We start from the raw sequence: 23822 nt of genomic DNA on the forward strand, positions 1-23822 counted from the left end.
TCAATGATAAAGTGGCTAATGTTTCTTCCACGGTAGCATCCTCCAAGGATTCCAGTGTTGGGGGTGGTGATTCAAGTGGAGAACTGCCCTCCTCCTCATCCATAACCAATATCATCTGCAATGCCTTTAACTCACAATCATGCCCTCTATGCCACTTTTTCTCACATTTGAAATGAACACCTCTAGCTTTTTGGTCTTGATATTCTGCCTTTGTGATACGCTTCGCCAGAGTTTCTTTGGTGGTTCCCATTGTGTTGGTCGGAGCTTGAGTGATAGCTGTCGACGATGAAGCAGAAGAAAGGCTTTGAGTTGATGGTGTCTTGTTTGTCCATGATGAAAATGAAGAACGAACTAGGATGATAGGGCTCAGTGTTGGTTTAGTTGTGGATGTTCGATTAGTCGGGCTTGATCCGGCTAGCATTTGGTGGCCTTCTTCTACACGTTGGGCCATATCCATGACCTGAGCAAGGCCCATGGGCTTTAAAATATGGATAGCACCTTTGATTTCCTCCTTGAGCCTTTTTACAAAGTTCCCTTCTAAAATATGCTGGGGTGTGTCGGGTACCCGCGCAGCTAGCGCCTCCCACCTGAGATGATGCTCTTTGACGGTGGTCTCTTGCTTCACCGACACGAACTCTTCTGAGAAGGACCGAATGGCTGGGAACAGAATCTCAACGGTAGCAAAGTCTTCAAGGTCGCCCACGATGTGATGGGTCGACGTTGGTTTTCCCATTGGAACCATGTTAAAGCTTCCCCCCTCTAAGCTGATGATAGCAGTTTCCAACATATGTGCTTTAGTCATTTTGGAGAGCAAGAAATACCTCGACACGATTTTCCCAACTGTTTGGGTTGTCCCCTGAGAACAAAGGTAGCTCCATCCTGGGTGGGCGGTAGTCTCGACCGAACCAAGGAGCGGAAAAAATAGTCCGATTGGGTTGGAGGTGGAAACAGAGTCAATCACACCTCTTGAGATCCCGATGGTCGATTACCCATGGTTGCCTCCCCGCCATTTGCGGGTCGAGCCTGGTCGGAGCTGATAGCCGACGAGTCGCTAGGATCCTTACGGCCTGGTTGGTTCAGTTGAGCAACAAGCAGCTGCACTGCTTTCTCCATTGCTGGCATCCGAGCTATACCTTCTTTCATAGAGGACAAATCTGTCTTCATGGTTGCCAATTCGAATTGCACCTCTTGCTGGAGTTCTGAAAATTTTCCTTCCAAACCCTCTACGACTACCTCAAATTTCTTGGCCATTGAGGATCGGTGTCTCTAATACCAATTGATAAGATATCCCTGTTAATTCAGCAACACAAAGCAGTAGAAATAGGATAATAAGGAAGGAATTTCATTGAATAAAAGCAATAACAGGATTTCGAGAGCCTGTATTCTCTCCCACTACAATCTTACTCAGCTATTCCACACCCTCTTCCTCACTCTGCTGGTCCTTATTTATTAGCTAATAGGTGCACACAAGCAATCCTGTACCTGATCGTATACTACCCTTCCCCACATAACAAACTTGTCCCATCCCCTTAATTCCCTACAGTTTCTATACTCTCCTCTGCTGACTTGGCAGTCTCCTTGGCATTCCTTTATTTTTTTTTCGTGTGAACACATAGGTTAGTGGTGGCCTATCAGATTGTTGTGAAGAGATAGAATACATTCAATCAATCTCTTTTCTCATTGTAGCAATTCCTTGATCATTGATAACTTTTCGATGACTGAGATTCAATTATCATTGTTATTAACGACATTTAGAGGATATGAGACTAGATCAACATAGCATGCCTTTGATGAGGTCTCTCCTTTGCGTATTTGTGGCCAATTGATAGTATGTAATCACTGTCTCTTTCCTCAGGTGAGTGCTGATCTTTATTTTTATATGGTGATAGTTTTTTTGGAAGACTACACCGTCTTTATAGTAATATCATCTTTTTACCTCCCTAAGACTCCTCATGAAACTTAAGCACCTCACCTTCATTGAGGATTGCATACCGACTAAAGATGCATTCCTTTGGGGTACCCAAGGATAGTATTAGATCTTTGCTCTTGGATAACATTCACCTTTATTCACATGAGCATTAGTAGGAAAAACTAAATATTTTCAAATTTTTATTGTTTGCTTGAGTACTTGACCACGTCTCTTCAAGAGTCTTGATATCAGTTACTGAAGATGAACATCAGTTGATCAAGTAAGAAGTTGTGTTAGCAACTTTTGCCCCGAATTTCTTTGACATCCCAAAATTAAAAAGCATGCATTTTTTGTACTTGTATCAAAGTTCTATGCATTTGTTTTGGAAGCTCATTCTACTGTGGAATGTGAGGACATGTTTGACAATAGGGGTATTTTCAACTCTATTCCTTATTCTTTATTATTTGTAATACTTAAGTTTCAAAAATTGTTTTTTTTAATAAATTAAGTCCTCAGTCTTTCAAAATCATATTATTTGGGTCCTCAAATGTTATTTATTTATTATGTTTTTGCTTAATTAAAAGTCACAAAAAATCCAAAAAACAAAGAATAAATTAGTCTTAATATATTTTGGACACCTGCAGAACCAAATTTATGGGTTTTGTCAACTTCATCTTCCTCCATCTCCCTTGATAACCATTGAAGCATGTAGAAGAAGTGAAAATTAGACTTCGTTGCAAGTCTTTTACTAAACTCAGGACTTCATGGATGGATTTCAATCATGTAGAAAGTTTTTTGTATGTCCAAATTAGATGAAAGTAAAATTTTTAAATTCAAAACTTGCTTTACATTTAAAAAAAAAATATTTCATTTGAGTTATTTTTCTCCTATAATATGTGCGGAAAAAAATTTACAATAGTTTTACCTTCATCTTTGGGCATACCAAAAAGGTCTTATTGAGATTAAAAAGTTTCTTCAGAGTTCAACATAATACTCACCTGCTACATTTAAATTGTATTTTTACTTGTAGATGCTCCAATGGCCACTAAAAGGAGAGGAAGTTGAAGGTTAGAAAAAAAAACTTAAACTATATTATGTGTGCCCCTTATCAAGACTTGTATGTTAAGATTGATTTACCTTTTGTTTATGTATTTTGCATGGCTTTTTAGCAAAGAAAGGAAACAAAAATACATCTAGGGACCCAATTGATACAATTTGGAAAGATTATCTTGGAGATACAATTGATAAAAAATTGACTTTTAGGGCCCAAGTTAAAGTGTAAAGAATAGGGACCGAGACTAATTTTTTATAACAATACTTATCATCTTTACAAAACTTATTGAATTATCCTCCACAAAGTTGTAGGCCATGCTTGGTTCTCAATTGCTTGATATGGTCCAATCTGCTTTTTGATTTAGGCTTTCCATGGTTTGAACTTAACAAGTTTTTGTGCTTAAAATTAAATACCCAAACCTTTCATGTTCTTATGACCCTATCAAACACCCTGATCCCTATTGTGCTTGTATCAAGGACCTATTTTGGGCCTTGTTGTCTATAAGAATTTTGCTTTCATCTAAAAATTGGTGAATTAATGAACCAATCCTATGGTGTGAACAACCTGGATCAAGGACTCACTCATCACTTGCATCGTAATGACAGAGTAAGAACATTTGCACTGTCATAGCCATCTGCTATAGCCGCTTTTCCAAAATCATTAGTTTTTTCTTTTTTTGAGGAATTTTTATCTCTGATAAATTTTTTTAATACAAAAAATTGCCACTAAATAGGCAGAAAAACAAGAAATATAAAACGACTAAGAAAAGGCTACATAAATTACATTTATTCTATTAATTGAAAAGTAGCTGCCCTACGTCCTAGAAAATAGGAAACTAACTAATTATCCTAGAAAACAGATATTTACAATAACAAGAACACTATTCGGTTTCCCTCGGTAATAATACCGAATATTTTCAACACCCTCCCTCAAGCTAGAGCATACAAGTCCCACATGCCCAACTTGTCTATTAACTATTCAAAGCATTCTTTAGATAGACCCTTGGTTAGCAAATCAACAACTTCTTGTTTGCTTGGAACGTACACAATACACAGTTCCTTGCCTTCTATTTTCTTTTCCTTGATGAAATGTCGATCCATTTCCACGTGCTTGGTTCTATCGTGATGAATTGGATTATGAGCTATGTTTATGGCTGACTTATTATCACAGAATAATCTTAAAGGGCTGGTACGCTGAAGATTAAGTTCTTCCAAAACATGTTTAATCCAGATTAATTCACACACTCCTTGAGCAAGAGCTCTTAATTCCGCTTCTGCACTACTCCTTGCAACAACCGATTGCTTTTTACTCAAAGTAGCGAGATTCCCCCACACATTAGTGTAGTACCCAATCGTTGATCTTCTTTCTTCTATTGAACCTGCCCAATGTGCATCTGTATAGGCTTCCACTTCTCTTCATTCTTTTTAAACAATAACCCATTCCCTGGTGTCCTCTTGAGATACCTTAGTATTCTATATACGTATTCTATATACTACTTCTAAGTGCTCTTCTAGGGATGGTGCATGTATTGGCTGACCAAACGATCAACTTTCCCACCAATCGTTGATACATCCCTTTATCAACTTGTTTTTCTTTTATCACTTTCTTATACCTCACTCTTGGTTCTATAGGAGTTGCTACCGATTTGCACCCAAGCATACTAGTTTCTTTGAGAAGGTCAATGATATATTTGCGTTGAGAGACTGAAATTCCATGCTTTGTCCTGGGAATCTCCATTCCTAGAAAGTATCTTAGTTGACCGAGATATTTTACTTCAAATTTTTGAGCCAACAATCCTTTAATCTTGTCTAACTCTTTTATATCATCACCACGCAAATTCATATCATCAACATAGACAATAAGAATATCTTACCATCCCAAGAATGTTTGTAGAATAAAGTATGATCTGATTGACCTTGCTTGTATCCATACCTTTTTACCATCTGGTTAAACCTCTCGAACCATGCACGTGGAGATTGCTTTAATCCATAGAGAGATTTATTCAAATGACACATTGCCCCTCTTTCATAGTTTTGTTCGAAACCAGGAGGAATCTTCATGTACACTTCTTCCTGCAAGTTCCCATTGAGGAAAGTATTTTTTATATCCAGTTTCTGCAGAGGCCAATCAAGATTAGCAGGAATTTATAATAAAATTCTAACCGTATTCAACTTTGCTACTAGTGCAAATGTTTCTGTATAATCCACTCCATATGTCTGAGTGAATCCTTTTGCAACGAACCTTACCTTTTATCGATCCACAGTTCCATCAGTTTGATACTTCACCGTGAACACCCATTTACACCGTACTATATGTTTGTCTCTTGGCTGGATCCAGTAGGATTCCGAGGCTTCCAATCAGCAGGTTTCCCATGTTTCCCATGGATTTCCAACATGTGGCCTTAGTATGACCTGGTTTGCTGCAGTGATCACACCAAGGACGTTCTTTTCTTGTTTCTCGTGAGTCACTATTATTTTCTAATCGAAGGTTAGCAGCGGCAGAATTTTCAGTGTCAAGGCTTTTAGCAAGTCCCATCATCACTCGCTTCCTGCTTTCTTCACGCTGCACTTCCGCAAACGCCTCATGAACAGATGGGACATGAGTCTTATCCTAAATACGGGCACAAACTTCGTCTAGCTTACGGTTCAGCCCATGAAGAAAATCAAATAGTTGCTCACGATCAAGCATTTTGGTGTAGATAGAGGCATCATCCGAGCACTTCCATTCTGGAATATAAAAGGAATCAATTTCCTGCCAAATGTTATACAATACACCATAATATTGAGTCACCGAAAGTGCTTGTTGCCGCTGGTCCCAGAGTTTAGACTTGAGTTCAAAAACTTGGGCAGAGTTTTTCAGATCAGAGAAGGCTTCCTTGACAATATCCCATACATCTTCTGTAGTAGAGAGGAATAAATATGTTCGACCAATCTCACCTCCATGGAGTTGATGAGCCAAGGCCATGATGAGAATTTTCAAAGTCGCATTTAGCATAAGTAGGATCAGCAGCGTCTGGAGCAGGGATATCGCCAGTTAGATATCCAAGGCGACTTCTTCCACGGAGATACAATGTGACGGATTGTGACCATTGCAGAAAGCTGTGACCATTCAGTTTATGAATGGTGATTTGAAGTGAGGATTGTTCAAAATTGAGAGGTGAAGCCTTCGAAGATGGTTTGGGAGTAGAAGAAGAGATAGCAGAATTGTCACCAGATTTTTCTCCAGCCATGGTTGACTATCAATTGCAGAAACAAAGAAGAGAAGAAAAGAGAAAAAAATCGCACAGAGGTTAGGAAACAGAGACATGGTCTGATACCATAAGGAATTTTTATTTCTGATAAATTTTATTAATGCAGAAAATTGCCACTAAATAGGCAAAAACAAAAGGTATACCAAACGACTAAAAAAAGGTTACATAAATTACATTTATTCTATTAATAGAAAGCAGCTGCCCTAGGTCCTAGAAAATAGGAAACTAACTAAATATCCTGAAAAAACAGATATTTACAATAACAAGAAAACTATTTGGTTTCCCTTAGTAATAATACCGAATATTTTCAACATTTTTATCATTTTTTTCTTTTTTTGGTGAGAGTGAAAGCACTTGTCTTTTTTATGCTTTGATCTTGATTTAGATCTAGATTTTTCTTCACTACTGGTGGGACCTTCTTTGAGTTTCCTCTTGCAACTAGACTTTTTGATGAGCCTTGGGATTTGTTTTTCAATACTCTTTTCTTCAACTCCTTAGAGTTTAATGCCACCTTTACTTCCTCCTAAGAGTATCACTCGATCGTACGTCGTGATATTGATGAATTGCTTGTGGAATCTGGCAAGGAATAGTAACAAATTATTATTTAATCTTCATCATTAATTTTGACAACTATATTTTTCATATTAAGAATAATTTTGTTAAATTCATCCAAGAGCTCATTAATTGGCTTACCTTCCTACATTTGAAGAGTGTACAATTTCATTTTCTAATGTAGCTGATACTTTGTCGTGTAGAAGCTTTATAGCTTCAACCATAATTTTGCAGACTCATCCTTTTCTTTTTCAGTCCCTACTCTTCAAGGCTTTTGCCAAACCTTGATGCACCAGCAGAGTCCGCATCTTCACTTGCCATAGATTGAATCATTTTCACCATTTAATTTCTCCACATCAAATATAGCAGTAGCTTGAAATCATTTTCACCATTAAATTTCTCCACATTAAATATAGCAGTAGCTATAACCCAAATCTGATACCAATTTTGTGCAGCAAATTATCGATACAAAGAATATTAAATGGGCAAAAGAATGATATAGAACCCAGACAGGAAAAGAAAAGACAATGATTTAATGTTAACAAATTTTGCGTACATTTACTTAAAGAAGAGTAGCAGATAAAAACTTTGGTAGTCTAATGCTAAGGTGGAGATTGTTGAATCACGTGGGTGTGGTTTTTAGATTAGTCAAAGTTAGTTAAATGTTTTGTGGTCCATGGACACCATTATTTCACTGTTTTTTATGGTTTAGGTGCGAGTGATCAAGTCCTAACAACATTCAGCAGCCCCACTTCATTAATTGGTTTGATTATAAAACCATGATATCTTCTCTTCAACAAGCAACGAGCAACAAGCAACGGGCATTAAGCAGAAATATTTAGTGTGTTTTTGCTGTTTGGGTATCAAAGGGTATTGAATAAATTGGGTGATACAAGTTTTTAGATTTGTATATCCTGTAGAAAATATTGTATATTAAGCATTTACTCACTATCTTTCCAATAAGGAAACTAAGCTGAATTATTAGAATGTTACTATAATTAAATTATTTAGTTTTAGGCTAATTGATTTACTCTAGAATATCTGTAATTAATCTAGAATATTTGGTATTAAATACCACATTTGTTTATACCTATACAGTGCCTATTAAAAGGTCTTATCATGGCCAAGTGGTGTTGGAGTTGCATCGATTTTGTCCTTTCAGAAGTGGCTGACTTCCAAGTCTCGAAAATCGATGACTTTGTGAGAGGAATTGGTAAGAAAAGCAGCTGATTGAGAAGTGGGCTTGGGTGATTGGAGAAGTTGAGTAGCAGCCATTGATTTGAGAAGTTGATACTTTTGAGATTGACCTTTAGATGAAGAGGAGTTGGCTGGAACAGCCATTGATAAGAACTTTAGAGTGAAATTAAAAAAAGTTGGACTGGAATAAGCTTATGGGGGTTGGAACAAAAAATATTATTCAGTAAAGATAGAGGCTAGGGCTAGAAGAAAAAAACTTCTTCGATTGAATTTTTGTGATGAAATCATGGAAGCACCAGGGTAAATGCACCAAGGAGTGCCGAGGAGGACTTTGCTGAAAAAAGCTCGTCGTCGGGGTGTTGCACGTGCCTACACGCGCTGCGTGCGTGGGAAAGTGGCTGGAGATGGAAGCGGTGCGTGAGGCTCACGTGCGGCTCTGCTGGGTGTCGTACTTCAGGGTTTTGCCAGCCGGAAGTGCAGGAAGCTTCCTGTGTAGGAGGTGAGAGTAGAAGATTGCCCTAAGATGATTTTCTAAGATTGAGCTCAAGAGTGCAAAACCCTAATTTTTTAATGAGAAAGGGCAGAATAAAATTGGAAAGATTTTTCAATTTTTGGACTACTAATTCTCTAATACCATGTAGCTTTTCTGAATAATACTTCTAATATGATTTTATTGATGAATAGTAAGGCCTATATATAGGTTGAATAGAAAGAGCTAGACTAAAGATAAGGAAAAAATACAACCTAAACTTAGCTGTCAAATCAATTACAACCTAAAATTTGTTGTACAAAATGTATTTACAATGATATTTCTACAGATTTGATTCCTCATGCTCAAGTAAATAAAACTTTTGTTTCTGGTTGTATTGCTTCTCGTAATAATGATATTATGCGGTGGCATTATAGGCTTAGACACCCTAGTTTTTCCTATTTAAAATATCTCTTTCCTAAGTTGTTTCAAAATAAAAATTTGAGCACCTTTAAGTGTGACATTTGTCAGTTTGCTAAACATACGTGTTATTTCTCGTTCTGTACCTTACAAATCAACCCAGCCCTTTACTCTTATTTATAGTGATATATGGGGACTATCTAGAATAACCAATGCCACATATACTAGATGGTTCATCACTTTCATTGATGACCACACACGTGTTAGTTGGGTTTTTCTTAAACAAAAATCTGATGTTGCCATGACATTTAGAAACTTCCTTCCTATGATAAAAAATCAATTCAATGTTAATCTTCAAGTGTTGCACACAGATAATGGCATTGAATATTTTAATTCCATCTTAGGTGATTATTTTCTATCTCATGGCATCATTCATAGGAGTTCGTGTGTAGGCATACCCTAGCAAAATGGGATTGCCGAACGCAAAAATACACCTGTTGGAGGTTGCTAGGGCCTTAATGTTTACCACATCTGTCCCGAAGTATTTTTGGGGTGAGGCTATCCTTACTACTGTCTACTGCATCACTTGTATGCCCTCTCGAGTGTTGAAATTTCACACGCCACTCTCTATCCTTCTTAAAACATATCCACATACTCATCTTGTTTCTAATCTCCACATAAAAACGTTTGGTTGTAATTCTTATGTCCATGTTCTAGGTCCAAACTCGGTGTGTTTTTTAGGCTACTCTTCTACCAAAAATGGGTATAGATGCTATAACCCTTATATTCGACGTATGTATGTCTCATTTGACGTCACATTCAATGAAGAACAACCTTTTTATGCAAACATTCCACTTCAGGGAGGTATAGTGAGTAAAGTTTCTAGTTGGGATACTTGCCTACCTAAAGCTATCCCAGAAGTTGATCAAACTATTCACATCAATTGCTCATCTCTTTCTCTATCTGACATGGGAACATTTGAGCAACAATCTCAACCCCAAACTAAAGAACTTATAGTTTACTCTCGGCAATCAATGGACCATCAGGTAATACAACAAACTACTGTTCCAACATCTCATGAGTCTGACCCACATATTGTTCCTAATGTAAGTGATCCTTCTCTCAATCCAATCTTGCCTAATGATGTTCCTAATGTTGAGCCTTCTAATATGTTGGGACCCGAATCTGAGTTACCTATTGCCAAGAGGAAGGGTGTTCGAAGTTGTACTCTACATCCAATGTCCAGATTTGTCTGCTATAGTAGACTGTTAGAATAATTAGCTATAAATTAGCTAGAAGATAGGGTCAATTGTAATTATTTCGTTTCTTATTTTCTCTCATACTTTCCTATTTTAGTTTCTCCTAGGTTGTATAAATATATGACATTCACATGAATAAAACATACAATTCTATTCACCATTTTCTACATGGTATCAGAACAATACTTAGAATTGTGATTCGAAATTCGAAATTAGGGTCCATAAAAAAAAAAAAAATGAGATTAGGGTTTGAGTTTAGGGTTCCTTCCCCGTCCTTGCATCGCTGTTCGGCGGTTATTCTCATTTTGTGGTTTAATACTTTTGCATTCTTCGTGTTTGGGTGTTCATTCTTTGGTGTTCGCTTTCTTCCTTTTCTCTTTCAATTGTTTTTGCTTTCGAGATTATGGCAGAGATAAAATCAGATTCGAAATCAGTGGTTGTTTCTGATGTGGTTCCCGTGATGTCTAAAATCACGGACCATAAATTGATTGGTTCGAATTATTTGGAATGGAGTAAGACGATTCGACTGTATCTGAGAAGTATTGACAAAGATGATCACTTGACTGACGATCCTCCCAAAGAAAAAGAGGATTCAAGAAAAATATGGCTCCGTGAGGATGCTTGCTTGTTCCTTCAAATTCGAAATTCTATCGATAATGAGGTAATTAGTTTGATTAATCATTGCGAATTGGTTAAAGAACTAATGGATTACTTGGAGTTTTTGTATTCTGGCAAAAACAACATATCTCGCATATATGATGTTTGCAAAGCCTTTTATCGTGCGGAGAAACAAAATCAGTCTCTTATGAGTTACTTTATGGCATTTAAAAAAACATATGAAGAGCTTAATGTGTTATTGCCATTTAGTCCTGATGTGAAGGTTCAACAGCGCCAACGAGAGCAGATGGCTATTATGAGTTTTCTTGCAGGACTCATCTGAATTTGACTCTGCAAAGTCACAAGTTCTCTCTGATTCTGATGTCTCCTCTTTACAAGATGTGTTTACTCGTGTTCTTCGCATAGAAACTACCTCTTTAGCTCCTCTTAATAGCGCCTTGGTGAGTCGTAACAATTCTACACCATGGAAAAACTCTACTCCAAGTGGATACAAAGGAGGTAATTCACAAGAACCTGATAATCGAACACCAGATTCCGGGAGCATCATGTGCAACTATTGTAAGAAACCAGGCCACACCAAGTTTGAGTGTAGGAAGTTACAGTTCAAAAATCAGCAAAAACACTGCTAATATTGCAAGCACTAGTGATGCATCTGACAAATCGGTCCTTATTTCTGCTGATGAATTTGCCAAGTTCTCGAGGTATCAGGAATCACTTAAGTCTTCATCTCCTTCTGTCACTTAAATCATTCCTTCATACCCAGTTTCACACGAAGGATTTGGGGGTGCTCAAGTATTTCTTGAGAGTTGAAGTCACTCAGAGTAAACAAGGTATTTTTCTGTCTCAAAGGAAGTATGTACTTGATTTGTTAACTGAGACAGGAAAATTGGGAGCAAAACCTTGTAGTGCTCCAATGAATCCAGCTGTGCATTTGACACGTGATGGGGAACCATTTGAAGATCCTGAGAAATATCGCAGATTAGTTGGAAAGCTGAATTATCTTAGTGTGACTCGTCGAGATATTGCATTCTCAGTTAGTGTTGTCAGTCAGTTTATGTCATCTCCAACAATTCATCATTGGGCAGCCTTAGAGCAAATTTTGTGTTACTTGAAAGGAGCACCCGGAAAGGATCATGGGCACACCCAGATGGAGTGTTTCTCAGATGCAGATTGGGCTGGTTCCAAGGTGGATAGATGATCCACTTCAGGTTATTGTGTCTTTGTTGGAGGTAATTTGGTCTCTTGGAAGAGTAAGAAACAAAATGTTGTGTCCAGATCCAGTGCTGAATCAGAATATAGGGCTATGGCACAATTTGTGTGTGAGATAATGTGGATATATAAGCTTTTGACTGAAGTAAGATTTCAGACTTCAGTGCCAGCAAAATTATGGTGTGATAATCAAGCTGCTCTTCATATTGCCTCAAATCCTGTGTTTCATGAGCGAACTAAGCACATTGAGATTGATTGTCATTTTGTTCGTGAGAAAATTCAACAAGGCTTGATCTCTACAGGATATGTGAAAACTGGAGAACAATTAGGAGACATTTTTACGAAGGCTTTGAATGGGCTGCGAGTTGATTATCTTTGTAACAAGCTTGGCATGATTAACATCTATGCTCCAGCTTGAGGGGGAGTGTTAGAATAATTTGCTGTAAATTAGCTAGAAGATAGGGCCATTGTAAGTATTTCGTTTCTTATTTTCTCTCATACTTTCCTATTTTAGTTTCTCCTAGGTTGTATAAATATATGACATTCACATGAATAAAACATACAAACTAACTCCGAAATATAAAGCTTTCCTAGCAACAGTCGAGCAAGTGGTAGTTCCTAAGGATATAATTGAAGCCCTCTCACAGAGAATGGAAGAAAGCCTACGAGGAAATTGGGGCACTAGAAACCAACACAACGTGGACAATAGTCAATCGACTTAGAAATAAACACATAGTTTGATGTAAGTGGGTATTTACAGTTAAACACAAGGCTGATGGAACGATAGATCGATACAAAGCGAGACTAGTTGCATAAGGATTCACCCAAACATATGGAGTTGACTACAACGAAACATTTGCACCTATTGCCAAGTTAAACACAGTCAGGGTTCTGCTATCAGTTGTTGCAAATCTCGTTTGGCCCCTACAACAACTAGACATCAAAAATGCATTCCTTAATGGGCATTTGGAAGAGGAAGTTTTTATTAGAATTTGTAGAAAAATATACTCTTGATTGTTATTTTTATTTCTAAAGGAATAACCTTTAAATAGGCTAAGTACAAAAAGTATATTCTAGGTATAAACTAATTTACATTAATTGCATCTTAGTTGTAAAACACTAACTAATGAGCTGTAAAATAGTAACTAATAATTCAAATTATTTCTATACCCTTCCTCAAGCTGGTGCATACAAGTCCCACATTCCCAACTAGCACACTTGCTCATCAAAGCTTTCTTTTGATAATCCTTTTGTTAGCAAATCAGCAGCTTGGCACAAACGACACAGTTCCTTTTCTTGAATTTTTTCTTTTATGAAATGACGATCCACCTCTACATGTTTGGTTCTTATCATGATGAACTGGATTGTATGCTATATTAATAGCTGATTTGTAGGAAATAATGTTTTATTATTATACAGTATCCCTTTTAGAATGGGAACCCAAGTTCTATAAAATATTTAGTTTTTATATTTAGCTAATTATAGGCTGATTTATTTCTTACTAGAATTTCTGTAATTATGTTAGGATATTTTGTATTCATTACCAAAAATCCTCATTCTTTGTACAATGCCTACTTAAAGGCATAGCTCTCATTCAATAAAATGTAGAAGTTTAATTTCCACATGGTATCAATGCCATCCCTCTAAACTCGAAAATTTCAAAATTTTTTTTTTAGCCTTTTCCTCATGGCTTCTCTACCTGATGCTACCCTTCCAAAACAAACCGCCCCCACTGTTTCTATCACCTTTGATGATACTTCAGTCGATTCTTCTATCATCAAAGTTCCCTCCGATGCCTCTCACACATCATTTGATCATCAAAACTCCCTCCAAATCACTATCCATAAACTGGATGGCCAGAATTTTTTGCAATGGTTCCAATTTGTGAAGATGTATCTCCGTGGTCGTGGTCGCTTGGGGTATCTCACTGGTGCTATTGCTACCCCTGCTGCTACTGATCCTTCCCATGCCAAATGGGAATCTGAAAACTCCCTCATCATGGCTTGGCTCATCAACTCCATGGAAGTTGATATTGGTAAGACTTATTTATTCCTTTCTACTGCTTGTGAGGTGTGGGAAACAGTTCAAGAGGCCTTCTCGGATTTGGACAATTTGGCTCAAGTCTTTGAACTCAAATCAAGGCTTCGGGACCAACGACAAAATTCCCTTATGGTAACTCAATTTTATGGTATCCTTTATAATCTTTGGCAAGAGATGCACCTTTTTTATGTTCCTGAATAGAAATGTTCTGCTGATGCTTCTTTTTATAAAAAAATGCTTGATCGAGAGAGACTTTTTGATTTTCTCCATGGCCTGAACCGAGACCTTGATGAGGTGCGTGGTCGTTTTTTTTTGAAAAAGAGACGGAGGTCAAAGGATGACCTCCTCTCAATAACATTGAGAACCCTCACTTATGGCGAAGGAAAACCGTGGTTACAAAAAACAGATAAAAAAGTTAAACCAAACAATCATAAGAAAACTCCCAGTGACTCACTCTCCTAAAACCATTACAGCCACAAACTACTCCACTCCCTACAAAGATCTAAGAAAAAAACTCCCTCAAAACCTTTTGACCTAAACACCCACATGGCCACCCAGAACTTGATTTTATCCCAGAGACTTTCTATTGTGGAAGAAGCGTCTTCAAAAATCCTACTATTCCTCTCCAGCCAAATTGTCCAAAGAGTCGTCAATACAGTACTCTGCCACAAACAAACCACCCTCCGCCCCCCCTCTAAATGGAAAAGGAATAATTGAGAACAAGAGGAAGGCATACACCAAGAAACCCCAAACTCATCCAACACTTTAAACCGCACCTCTCTTGTAAACGAACACTCCATAAACAAATGACCAACAGACTCCCCCGCGTGCTTACAACAAACACACCAACTTGGTGATAGATAATGAAAAGGTCTTCGCCTCTGCAAGTTATCATGGACATTCAGCTTATAAATTCTTAGCCCAATCCAACTCCGGGCCTAAGTGAGCATAGCTCAACCAAAAAAAGGCAGACTTACAAGTGAACACTCCGCTTTTCTCCGGAAGCCAATGCCTCCTGTCCTCCAAAATTGATGGGAGGACCACAACCTGAAGAAGATGCAACAGCTGATCGAAACTAGACATCTACCTATCGAACAAATTCCTCCTGAATCTCAAATTCCAACCTAGGCCCCCCAACCTCTTCACCATCCAAGACTGCTAGATCTTTAATCACACAATTCTTGGCCAAGGACACCATGAATAAATCAGGGAATTGAGACTTCAAGGAGATGTCGCCAATCCAAACATCCTCCCAAAAACGAATTCTATCCCCTCTTCCCACCTTGAAACAGACCATCCTTCTATATTCCTCATACAAACCCGAGATATCTCTCCATGGACCACGAACTGACATTCTTCCCCCTTCCACTCGTGTCCCAGAGACCATCCACAACCCCATACCTACTCTTCACCACCCTATGCCATAAAGATTTCTCTTCTAAAGGAAACCGCCATATCCATTTCATAAGAAAAGCCTTATTTATCTTCACAAGATTCCCAATACCCAAACCCCTATGGCCTCACGAATTACAAACTTCTTGCCAAGAAACCAAAAGGTCCGCCCCCGACCAGTCCGCACCCTCCCACAGAAAATCTCGCATCAACTTCTCAATAATCCCTGCCACATTCTTAGGGATCCAGAAAAGAGACAAGTAATACACTGGAATAGAAGACAGAGCTAGTTGAATAAGAGTCAATCTACCACCTCGTGACAGAAAAGCACTCTTCCAACCATCCAAACGTTTAGCGCACTTCGAAACCACCAGTTCCCAATACCTTTTGGAACGTGGGGAAGCTCCCAAAGGGAGACCCAAATACTGAATCGGCCACTGGCCCACTTCACAACCTATCTCCCTAGCTTGAGACTCCACTACCTCCTCGGACATGTTAATTTCCAACATTTCTGCAAATTAATCGAAAGCCTAGAGACAACACTAAATACCTTCAGGATATCAAGGAGCACCCCTAGGAACTCCTCATCGTTAACAAAAAAAATTGTATCATTTGCAAACTGAAGATGGCTAACTTCCACTTTCTCTCTACCCACTGTAAAGCCTCTAAAAACCGAACTGCTTTTGGCCCTATCAACCATTCTGCGCAACACATCTACCACCAAAGAAAACAAGAAACAGGACAAGGAATCCCCTTGACGGAGACCCCTCGAACCCTTAAATTTTCCCCTAGGACGCCCATTTAAAAACACAGAAAAAGACATCGAAGATAGGCATCCTTGCATCAACCGTCTCCATACCTCTCCAAATCCCTTTTTATGCAAAAAGAAATCCAAGAATCCCCAATCCACACAATCATAGGCTTTTGTAAAGTCAATTTTGAATACCCAACCCCTTCTACCCTTACTTCTATATTCCTCCACCGCATGAGGTGCATGGTCGTCTCTTGGGAAAAAATCCTCTTCCCACCATCCGAGAGGCTTTTGCTGAGGTTCAAAGGGAGGAGAGCAGAAAAAGAGTCATGATGGGACCTCCAATCGCTGCTAAAAATGATCAATCTGCTCTGGCTGCCTGGTGCTCTAATGATGGTGATGGCCCTTGTGGGAATCGTCATGCACGCCCCTGGTGTTCCCACTGCAATAAGGTTGGTCATATCAAGGAGAAGTGTTGGGTCATTCATGGTAAGCCTATTGATTGGAAGCCTCGTTCCAATTCCGACAGCCAAGCCTTGACTGTTGCACCACCCGAGCCCTTTTCATTTACTCCAGCTCAGATTACTCAACTCCATCAACTTTTGAACACTTCTTCCGTATTTGATCCTTCATCCTCCTCCAATCCAGGTACTTCAGCTGCCTTCAATGTTCAAAATTCTGCTTGGATTGTGGATTCGAGAGCCTCGGGTCACATGACTGGTCCTCAGATCACATGACTGGTCAGTCCAATTAGTTCACCACTTGCACACATTGCCCAGGTACTCAAAAAATTAAAATTCCTGATGGTTCCCTCTCTTCTGTGGCTGGTTAAGGGTCTATTCAGTTATCACCTTCTATTGTCCCTCGTGATGTTCTTCATGTTCCCAACTTATCTTGTAATCTTCTTTCTGTCAGTAAAATTACCTATGATCAGCAGTGTTTCGCCTCTTTCTCACCACTTTAATGTACTTTTCAGGATATATCTCCTTGAGGAAGACGATTGGGAATGCGAAGGCATGTAGTAGGCTGTATTACTTTGATCCATTTCCTCCTGCTCAAGTGAATAAAGCTTCTGTTTCTGGTTGTATTTCTTCTAGTGACAATGATATTATGCGGTGGCATTATAGGCGAGGCCACCCCAATTTCTCATATTTAAAATATAAATTTCCTAAGTTGTTTTAAAATAAAAACTTGAGCTTATTTAAATGTGAAATTTGTCAATTTGCTAAGCATACGTGCTGTTTTTCGCCCTATCCCTACAAATCAACACAAGCTTTTACTCTTATTCATCGTGATATATGGGGACTTTCTAAAATAACAAATACTACGAATACAAGATGGTTTATCACTTTTATTGATGATCATACACGTGTTAGTTGGGTGTTTCTCCTTTAAAATAAATCTGATTCTACAATGACATTTAAAAAATTTCACTCCATTAAAATCCTATTCAATGCAAATTTTCAGGTCTTACACAAAGATAATGGAACTGAATATTTTAACTAAATCTTGGGTGATTACCTTCTCTCTCATTTCATAGTTCACAAAAACTCATATGCAGGCACACCCCAACAAAATGGGATTGCTGAATGCAAAAATAGACATCTATTGGAAATTGCTAGGGCTCTCATGTCTACAAATTCTGTCCCAAAAAAATTCTGGGGTGAGGCTATCTTTACTGCTGTCTATCTCATCAATAGAATGCCATCTCGAGTGTTAACATATCACACTCCACTCTATGCTTCTTAAAACGTATCCACATACACCACTTGTTTCTAATCTTCCCTTAAAAACGTTTGGATGTATCTCTTATGTTCATGTCCTTGGTCTAAATCATTCTAAGTTTGATCCCCGAGCCCTTAGGTGCATTTTTTGGGCTACTCTTCTACCAAAAAAGGGTACAAGTGCTACCATCCCTCTTCTCGTCGTATGTACATCTCCTTAGACGTTACATTCAATGAAGAGCAACCATTTTATCCCAACTTTTCACTTTGGGGGGGACGATGAATGACGTTTCTAGTTGGGATACGCATCTGCCTAAGGCTACTCCTGAAATTGCTAATTCTGAAATTGCTATTCCTGAAATTCCTGAAATTGCTTTTTTGAGCAACAATCTCAGCTGTCCAAAACTAAGGAACTCTTAGTTTATTATCGGCAACAAAAAAATCATCAAGTAATATAATCGACTACTGCTCCAACGTCTCATGAGTTTGACTCATAGACTACTACTGATGTAAGTAATCCTTCTCCTAACCCTATTTTACCTACTGATGTTCCTAATATTGAGTGTTCCAGTATGGTGGTACCCAAATATGAGTTACCAATTGCCAAAAATTAGGAGTTCGAAGTTGCACTTAACATCCAATGTCGAGATATGTCTGCTATAGTAGACTAACTTCACACTATAAAACTTTTCTAGCAAAAGTCGAGCAAGTGGTGGTTCCCAAGAATATTACCGAGGCTCTCTCATAGAAGGAATGGAAGAAGTCAATGTATGCAGAAATTGAGGCACTAGAAGCCAACACAACATGGACAATAATCAATAGGCCTAGAAATAAACATGTGGTGGGTAGTAAGTGGGTGTTTACAGATAAACACAAGGCTGGTGGAACAATAGACTGATACAAAGCAAGACTAATTGCAAAAGGGTTCACTCAGACATGATGTAGACTACAATGAGACATTTGCTCCTGTCGCCAAATTAAACACAGTAAGGGTTCTCCTTTCAATTACTGCCAATCTTGATTGGCCCTTACAACAACTAGACAAAAAATGTTTTCCTTAATGGACATTTGGAAGAAGTGTTTATGAAAATTCCTCTAGGGTTCGAAGGAAGATATGGATCAGAGAGTGTCAGTCTCTGAAAAAATCTCTCTATGGCCTAAAGCAATCCTCAAGGGCATGGTTTGAAAGATTTAATTAGGTGTTAAGAAAGTATGGATATAAACAGGCTCAGTCGGATCACACCTTAACTTCAAACACCCACAAGAGGGTAAGGTTACTATCCTCGTTGTCTATGTTGATGACATGATAACAAGCGATGATTGTAGCGAACAAAAAAGACTGAAAGGTGTGCTAGCCCAAGAGTTTGAAGTAAAAGATCTTGGACCGGTGAAGTACTTTCTTGGAATGGAGGTTGCAAGAACGAAATAAGGTATTTGAGTATGAAAAAATATATTCTGGATCTTCTCAAAGAAACTGGAATGAGTGGCTGTAAACCAGTTGCAACAACGATTGAACCGAAAGATAAGTACAAACAGGTAACAAAAGAAAACACAGTTGACAAAGGGATGTATCAACGATTAGTAGGCAAATTGATCTATCTATCTCACACGAGACCTGACATTGCGTTTGCTGTGAGCTTAGTCAGTCAATATATGCACAATCTTTTAGAAGAACACTTTGAAGTTGTGTACAGAATCCTGCGCTATTTGAAGAAAACACCAGGGGCTGGATTATTGTTCAAGAAGAACGAAGAAAAAAGTGTTGAGGTCTTCACAGATGCGGATTGGGCAGGATCAATTGAGGATAGAAGGTCAACTACTGGGTATTGTACTAAAGTTTAGGGGAACTTAGTGACTTGGAGAAGTAAGAAGCAACCGGTAGTAGCTCGAAGTAGTGCCGAAGCAGAACTTAGAGCTCTCGCTCAGGGAGTATGTGAACTGATCTAGATCAAGCACATACTTGAAGAGTTAAAACTCCAAAGAACTGAGCCTCTGAAGCTGTATAGTGACAACAAATCAACAATCAGCATAGCACATAATCCAATTCATCACGACAGAACCAAGCATGTAAAAGTGGACAGACACTTCATTAAAGAAAAAATTGATGGAAGGGAATTATGTGTTATTTACATTCCCAACAAGCAACAACATACAGATATATTAACTAAGGGTTTAACTAAAAGAAATTTTAATGAGTTAGTTTGCAAGCTTGGCATGTGGAATCTATATGCACCAGCTTGAGGGAAGGTGTAGGAAATAATGTTTTTTTTTATTTTTTATTATTATTATTATACGGTATCCTTTTTAGAATGAGAAACCAAGCTGTATAGAATATTTAGTTTTTATATTTAGCTAATTACAAGCTCATTTATTTCTTACTAGAATTTCTGTAATTATGTTTGGATATTTTGTATTCATTACCATAAATCTTCATTCTATGTACAATGCCTATTTAAAGACAACTTTCATTCAATAAAATATATAAGTCTAATTTCCACATGATTTATTGTCGCTGTATAGTTTCAAAGGATTTGCTCTTTGAAGTTGTAGTTCTTCAAGAACTCGTTTGATCCAGATCAATTCACATACTCCTTGAGCAAGAGCTCTAAGCTTAGCTTCAACACTGCTTCTTGCGACAACAAATTGTTTCTTGCTTCTCCAAGTAACAAGGTTTCCCCATACCTTGGTAAAATATCCAAATGTTGATCTTCTGTGCTCAATTGAACCTGCTCAGTCTGCATCAGTGAAAACTTCTATGCCTCTTTTTCCATTTTTTCTGAACACCAAACTTTTTCCAGGTGTCTTCTTTAGATACCGTAATATCTTGTAAACTGCCTCCAATTGTTCTTCTAAAGGGTTGTATATATACTGACTGACCAAGCTAACTGCAAAGACAATGTCAAGTCTAGTGTGAGACAAATAGATCAGTTTTCCTTCTAGTTGTTGAGACATCCCTTTGTCTACAAGTTTCCCCTTTTCTTTCTTCTTGTACTTCCTCTTGGGTTCCACTGTTGTTGCTGCTGGTTTACATCTGAGCATTTTGTCTCTTTGAGTAGATCAATAACCTACTTTGAGAGATTGAAATCCCCTGCTTGGTTCTTGCAAACTCCATACCCAGAAAGTATCTCATCTGACGAAGTTCTTTTACTTCAAATGCTTGGACTAGTAGTCTTTTAAGCTCCTCCATATCATCAACATAGATAATAAGAATTACAATCTTACCATCTTGTGAATGTTTGAAGAATAGAGTATGATTCGACTGACTTTGTTTGTACCCATGCTTCTTGATCACTTGATTGAACTTCTCAAACCATGCTCGTGGTGACTGCTTCAAGTCATAGAGAGATTTATTTAAGTGATATGCTGTTTCTTTTTCATATTTTCCTTCGAGGCCAGGGGAATCTTCATATACACCTCTTACTCTAAATTTCCGTTTAGATAGGCGTTTTTAATATCAAGTTGCTGCAATGGCCAATCAAGATTAGCAGCTATTTGATATGAGAATTCTTATTGTGTTTAGCTTTGCCACTGGTGTAAATGTCTATGTGTAGTCCACCCTGTAAGTTTGAGTAAACGCTTTTGCAACTAGTCTCGCCTTGTATCTTTCTATAGTACCATCAATTTTGTATTTCACTGTGAATACCCATGTGCATCCTACCACATGCTTGTCTTTTGGCTCAGCAACTATTTTCCAGATACCATTTTTTTCCATCGCCCCTATTTCCTCTTCAACCGCTTTCTTCCACTCAAGAATGGACAAGGCTTCATCAATATTCTTTGGAATAATTGTCTCCTTAATTTTGGCAGCAAAGGCTCTGAATATTGGTGTGAGTCTGCTGTAGCACACATACTTAGATATAGGATGTAAAGTACAATTCCTCACTCCCTTCTTTTTTGCAATGGGCAGATCTGATTCTATCACACTCGAACTAGGATTAGAATCAAATGAAATTGGACTCAAAGACTTACTTACATTGGGATTTGTCACCAGTTCAGACTCATGGGAGCTGGCAGTATTAGTTGATGTTTGTCCCTTCGTCTAGTATAAACCAACAACTCTTTTTCTGTATTTATTCGGTCTGTCTTTTCCATTTCAGAAGTGTTTTGTTCAGAATTTAGCACAGAGTTAGATTCAATTGGCAGACTAACAGTTGGTGGATTAGATTCAATGGGTGGACTGAATTTAGGTCCTATCATTGGTAAATATATATCCCAGGTGAGTATCCCTAACAATCCCTCCCTGAAGCGAAGTGTTGGGATAAAAAGGTTGCTCTTCATTGAATGTGACATCTGATGAGACACTAAGGTGACGAGTGAGAGGGTTGTAACATTTGTAGCTCTTTTTGGTGGAAGAATACCCAAGAAAATACACTTTTGAGAACAAGGATAAAGTTTGGTATGATTAGGTTCTAAAACATGAACATAGGTTGTACAATCAAACATTTTTAGTGGAATATCTGAGAGTAGGCGAGTCTTAGGATAAATCTTAGGAAGAGAAGAAATTGGAGCTTGATATTCTAAGACACGAGAAGGCATTCTATTGATTAAATAAGCTGCTGTCAGAACAGCTTCTCCCAAAAAATTCTTAGGAACAGAAGTAGTAAACATGAGAGCCCTAGCAACTTCTAACAGATTCGATTTTTCCTTTCAGCCATCCCATTTTGTTGGGGAGTACGAATACATGAACTTTGATGGACAATGTCATTTGAGATAAGATAATCACCTAAGATGGAATTTAAATATTCTGCACCATTATCAGTGTGCAAAACTTGGAGATTAGCTTGAAATTGATTTTTAATCATTGAATAAATTTTTTTGTAGGTGGCAGCAGCATCAGATTTGTCTTTTAAAAGAAACACCTAAGTTAAACGAGTATGACCATCTATAAAGGATATAAACCAGCGAGTATTAGAGATATTTGTAACCCTGGATGGCCTCCACATGTCACTATGAATGAGAGTAAAGGATAAGATGCCTTGTAGGGGCGAGAACGAAAAACAGTTCGAGTATGTTTTGCAAATTGACACACTTCACATTGGAACATGTTCAAGTGTTTGTTTTTAAACAGACTAGGAAACAAAAGTTTCAGATAGGGAAAACTAGGATGTCCTAATCAATAATGCCATCTCATAATATCAATATTAGAAGCAGTATAACCAGAATGCATCCCTTTATTACCTTGAGCAGATGAAGGGTCAACATCAAAGTAGTACAGCCCGTTACATTCTTTCGCACTTCCAATTGTTTTCCCCGAGGACAATTCCTGGAAATCACAGTGTAAGGGTGAGAATTTTGCAATACAACCTTACTCAAGCGTAAGTTTGTTAATTGAGAGGAGGTTAAAAGATAGATTTGGCACATGGAGGACATTCTTAAAAGTAAGGAGATGAGATAGACAAACGGAACTTTTACCAGCCATAGTTGATAGAGAGCCATCAACAATTTTTATTTTACTAGCATCTGGACAAGGACTATAAGTAATGAATTGATGAGATTAACTAATCATGTGGTCAGTTGCGCTGGAGTTGGTGATCCATGGCGAAGTTTGAGCATTAAACGCAATAGAAGTGTTTGGAGTGGAGAAAAATCCCGGAGAGTGCAGATCTGGTGCGGAAGTCGACTTGAGCAATCTATGGAGTTGGGCAATCTTATCTGTGGTGAAAGAGAATGTGTCACATTGAACACCCATCATAGCGTACCAAGTGGTGTTGGGATTAGTTCGAGAAGTGACCATGGTTGATTTTCAATGATCCGAATAAAAAAAAATCTGAACAAACTAAAAAAGGACAGAAAGGGCAAGAACACGCTGAGGCGAGTAGGAGAACCATAGATGAAGGAAGCCAAGGAAGAGGGCGCCGAAAAAAATGGCCGTCGGAGGCTGCACGCACCGGAGAGGGCAGCGGCTGGAGGCGGTGCGTGGAGCTCACGCGCGACTCTGTTGGGCACCGGATTTTGGGGTTGCGCCGATCGGAGGCTGG

General features: G+C 38.3%; 1 protein-coding gene across 10 annotated transcripts in view; it reads left to right on the forward strand.

Moving 5' to 3' along the window:
- LOC133805411 (protein MRG1-like) overlaps positions 1 to 23822 on the forward strand; it is a 63495-nt gene that overhangs the window by 31127 nt on the left and 8546 nt on the right. The window contains exons 7-8 of one of the 10 annotated variants that reach the window (XM_062243590.1): positions 2940 to 2976; positions 17097 to 17201. The exons of 8 other annotated variants lie outside the window; for them this stretch is intronic. In XM_062243590.1, coding sequence (XP_062099574.1) covers positions 2940 to 2976; positions 17097 to 17201 — 142 coding nt within the window. The remainder of the gene's footprint in view (positions 1 to 2939; positions 2977 to 17096; positions 17202 to 23822) is intronic. One more of the 10 variants, XM_062243589.1, reaches the window with a different exon arrangement.

This window comes from Humulus lupulus, chromosome X (genome assembly GCF_963169125.1).
Source record: "Humulus lupulus chromosome X, drHumLupu1.1, whole genome shotgun sequence".
In the NCBI taxonomy this organism is placed as follows: domain Eukaryota; kingdom Viridiplantae; phylum Streptophyta; class Magnoliopsida; order Rosales; family Cannabaceae; genus Humulus; species Humulus lupulus.